Below are 4,612 nucleotides of genomic sequence, written 5' to 3'. Positions count from 1 at the left end.
CCCCTCTGGATTGTTGTAGATAAGTGTTTGCTGTAATTTGTTCACATTATTTTCATGTTTCTCACTTGCTTGAATGTGTTGGGGTGGGTGTGGTTGGCGGGTGCTCTGTTGTAGATTGCTCCTTCTTTCCTATCAAACATCTACCGTCCCTATCTCTGCTCCTCCTTTTCTGTGTGTGCTACTCTCTAGTAACGCCTCTAATCCCCGGCACTTGCACGACCTATCTGTGCTGGGAGTGCCGTAAAATCGTGGCTCAGACTGACCCTTCAGTTATGTGTTGACACGCAGGAGGAGGCGGATACTCTGTTGCCGCGGGCCGGTAAGAAGGTCTCCGTAGGTGTGGCCTTCAAGGTAATACGCTTACATAGCCCCGCCCACACACACGCTGGACACGCTTCTATCGCCTATAGCCCCGCCCACATATACACTGACACGCCTCTTTTGCCCGCAGCCCCGCCCACATATACATTGGACACGCCTCTATTGCCCATAGGCCCTCCACACGGACACTGGACACGCCTCTATGGCCCACAGCCCCGCCCCCACACACACTGGACATTCCTCTATAGGCTATAGCCTATAGCCCAGCCCACACCCACACTGGACTCGCCTCTATCGCCCATAGCCCTCGCCCACACACACTGGACACGCCTCTATAGCCCAAAGCCCCGCCCACATACACACTGGACACGCCTCTATAGCTTATAGCCCCGCCCACACGCACACTGGACACGCCTCTAGAGCCCATAATCCCACCCGCACACGCATGTAGCGAGTAGACTCAGCTTTGACATAACTACTGGAGATTTGGCTGTGTACAATTGTGAATCTTGGCTGTGGGTCATTAGCCGGCTTTTCTCTGCGTTTTAGTGTGAGTGCGCTGTTTGTGTGTGTGTGTGTGTGTGTGTGTGTGTGTGTGTGTGTGTGGGCGTGCGTGTGTGCGTGTGTTTGCCTGTATTTGTGTGTGCGCGTGTGTTTGTGTGTTTGTTGTTTGTGTGTGCGTGCATGTGTGAGTACGTGTCGTGTTTACCTGTATTTGTGTGAGCGCGTGTGTTTATGTGTGCGTTGTTTGTGTGCGCGTGTGTGTAGCGGTATATGGATAGGTGTGAGCAAAATTTGAGGCTTTTCCGCTCTTTGCTATGACCTTGACATTGTGCTTGTCAAGCAGGTGTTGTGCTAACTTTATTTGCGTACTTTGAACTTGTGCTGTGACCTTGTACTGTGACCTTGTACTTTGACCTCGTACTTAGACCTTGTGATTTGGCCTTGTATTCCCCGGGTGTGGTGCCAATGCTTTAGACGTTGTGTTTGTGTGTTGTCCTGTGGGTGGACTTTGAAAACTTTCTCCCTACTCCTTTGTTCTCTCTCCTGTGGAGTTTTAAAACTTTCTCCCTACTCCTTCTTCCTCTCTCCTGTAGAGTTTGAGGTCTGTCTTTCTCTCTCCTTCAGTCTCTCTCCTGTTGAGTTTGAGGTCTATCTTTCTCTCTCCTTCTGTCTCTCCCCTGTGGAATTTGAAGCGTACTGAGCCCGCCCATGATTTGTACTACTGTGCTATTTTACTTTCGGTATTCCCAATGCTTGCTTGCGTTTGATCAGTGTGTCCCTATTGTACTCGCTTTGTTTTATTCTTTCTCTTCATCAACAGTGACTGACCTTGCTTATGCTATATCAATATTTTATCCGGGTGTCTATTCTCTCAAATCCCATATTTTGATGACGTCACACACCCATTTCCAGTCTACTGTAGAACGTTGCGCTCATTTGCCTGTGCTGCTTCCGTTTATTAACGTGTTGTTTGCTTCATCCATGTCTGTCTTCTGTGCTGTGTTATTATGGTAGACAGGAATAGAGCGGCGATATCATGTAGACACACAGTGAGGGCATTCATCGTTAGTCTATGTATGCATCTTAACCCATGCCTGTGTCTGTGTGTTCCTCATAATGGGGACATTTATCGTTAGTCTATGTATGCGTCCAAAACATTGATTGTTGAGCAGAGAAAGTCTGATTCCCTGTAAGGACTTTTTTGTTGACTTCCACCCCTTGGCGCTCATATGACCTTATGCAGTTGCGGGCGCCGTAAAACCTTTACTAAAACTAACTTCCATTAATTGTGTCAGTGTGTTCCACAAATACATTCATTGTTAGTCTACGTATGCGTCCAAACCTGGCCAGCTTGTCCTGGCACTATGTAGGCGTGGCCCTGTCAGGATGCTTCTGTTTACTCTCGGCTTCTGTGTGGCTGATCTTGTGGTGATGGTTGTAGCTGTAGGTAGATCTAATGTGAAGTTTTGTTGATGGTAGATGTTGGTAGATCTAAAGTAATGTTTTGTTGATGGTAGATGTTGGTAGATCTAAAGTAATGTTTGATGGTTGTAGCTGTAGGTAGATCTAAAGTAATGTTTTGATGATGGTTGTAACTGTAGGTTGGTCTAAAGTAATGTTTTGATGATGGTAGATGTTGGTTGATCTAAAGTAATGTTTTGATGATGGTTGTAACTGTAGGTAGATCTAATGTGATGTTTTGTTGATGGTAGATGTAGGTAGATCTAAAGTAATGTTTTATTGATGGTAGATGTTGGTAGATCTAAAGTAATGTTTTGATGAAGGTTGTAACTGTAGGTAGATCTAAAGTAATTGTTTTGCTGATGATAGATGTTGGTAGATCTGAAGTAATGTTTTAATGATGGTTGTAACTGTAGGTAGATCTAAAGTAATGTTTTGTTGATGGTAAATGTAGGTAGATCTAAAGTAATGTTTTGATGATGGTAACTGTAGGTAGATCTAAAGTAATGTTTTGTTGATGGTAGCTGTTGGTAGATCTAACGTAATGTTTTGATGATGGTAACTGTAGGTAGATCTAAAGTAATGTTTTGATAACGATTGTAGCTGTCAGTTATCCGGTGCCTTGCCGACTGGCGTGGGCGATCATGGACCTCCACTTCACTCTGTCTTGCGTTGCAGCAATGGTGTCTGTTGTTCTTGCTGCTCCCAACCATTTTGTCAACTTGTCCAGTATCTTTTCCCTCTGTCTGCTTCTGCCTCTCTTTCCATCAAACTTGCCTGTTACAATATTCTCCAATGCTTCTTTCCACATTGTGTGTTCAATGAAATTTGCCTGTTGCATTCGTATGCTCGTCATAAGCTGTCGTCTGCAATTTGCTTCAACAAAGACTTCTTCATTGGTTGTAGCTGTAGGTCGATCTTAAGTAATGTTGTGATGTTTTGACCAAACGGCACACAGGCTTCATAGGACTTGCTGATGTGTTCACGTGTGAGTTTCTGTCTGTGTGTGTATCAATTACCCTGACGTGTTTGTGTCTTTATTTGTGTTTTTGTATGTTTACTTGTGTTTTTGTGTGTTTACTTGTGTGTTTGTGTGTGTGTTTACTTGTGTGTTTGTGTTTGTGTGTGTGTGTGTGTGTGTGTGTGTGTGTGTTTGTACAGGAGCGGTTGTTACTCCAGAGCTGGGACTGGGAGAGCAGGACCAACTGCCGGAAGACCTGTTTGTGTGTTTATTTGTGTGTTTGTGTGTTTATTTGTGTGTTTACTTGTGTGTTTACTTGTGTGTTGGTGTGTTTACTTGTATGTCTGTGTGTTTACTTGTGTGTTTGTGTGTGTGTGTACAGGAGCGGATGTTACGTCTGGAGCTGGGACTGGGAGAGCAGGACCAACTGCCGGAGGACCTGTTCGAGGAAGAGGACAAGGGAGACAAGATCTCCTTCTCCTACTCCGACTACCTGAGCGAGCTGAGGGAGCAGGTGACAGTTGAGCCGGGCCTTCTGGAGTCTAGTTCCTTCTACAACCTCATGGTGAGTGAGAGTGTGAGGGTGAGAGGGAGAAAGAAAGAAAAAAAGAGAGAGAGAGAGAGAGAGAGAGAGAGAGAGAGAGAGAGAGAGAGAGAGAGAAAGAGAGATGGAGAGAGGGGTGGGGGTGGGGGAGAGAAAGAGAAGATTGTGCAAGAATGTGTGTACGATTCTGGGTTTGTATTGTACAGGCTATTTTACAGACTCACAAAATTAACAGCCCATACGTTACAGCTGTTGGTGAGTGAACAGAGAAGCACATCAACAAAATAATGGTCATTAGGGGCTGGGGAAAAGTAAGATACAGACAGAAACAACAGAGGGAAAGTAATGAAGTAGGACATACCAGTGGCGTCCTCCGACCACCCACTAATAAGAGCAATGTAAGAACTCGACAGTAACTTCCTGTAACGTAACGTTGCCTTTCCATTAACTCCCCTAATCTCAGCGCTTGTCCCTCCAGGGATTTACCCAGTGGTTAGTTTATCTTACGCTGGGGATGTTTTGGTTCCTGTCTAGCTAATGACGAACATTTTGGCGATGCGTCGTCAGTCATGGTCAGACTTGATCATGTTATTACTGCGTCATCATAATATATATCTACTACAGCCAGTGCTGCCTCAAGGATTTATCCATGGTACCATAGCTAACTATTGCGTTGCTGTCATTGTCATTGTGTAGAGAACATAAAGGTGATATATTATATATATCTAGTCTTCGTTGGTTCTGGAGTTCTGTGCTCTGACTCAGCTCTTTTCATCTGAAGTCTTTGTGTAAACCTCTGAAACTCTCTGGTTCAACACCCC

At 44.9% G+C, this 4,612-nt stretch overlaps 1 protein-coding gene across 1 annotated transcript in view; it reads left to right on the top strand.

Annotated features, from left to right (window-relative positions):
* The window catches only part of LOC101855148 (regulator of G-protein signaling 22), a gene marked incomplete at its 5' end in the record, with an annotated part of 36,788 nt that overhangs the window by 17,609 nt on the left and 14,567 nt on the right, over positions 1–4,612 (top strand). Inside the window, 2 exon segments of the mRNA XM_005109960.3 lie at positions 289–351; positions 3,630–3,812. Coding sequence (XP_005110017.3) covers positions 289–351; positions 3,630–3,812 — 246 coding nt within the window.

This window comes from Aplysia californica, unplaced genomic scaffold (assembly GCF_000002075.1).
Source record: "Aplysia californica isolate F4 #8 unplaced genomic scaffold, AplCal3.0 scaffold00835, whole genome shotgun sequence".
Lineage (NCBI taxonomy): Eukaryota > Metazoa > Mollusca > Gastropoda > Aplysiida > Aplysiidae > Aplysia > Aplysia californica.
The sequence above is the reverse complement of the archived record's forward strand: the minus strand, read 5'-3'. Positions and strand labels throughout refer to the sequence as shown.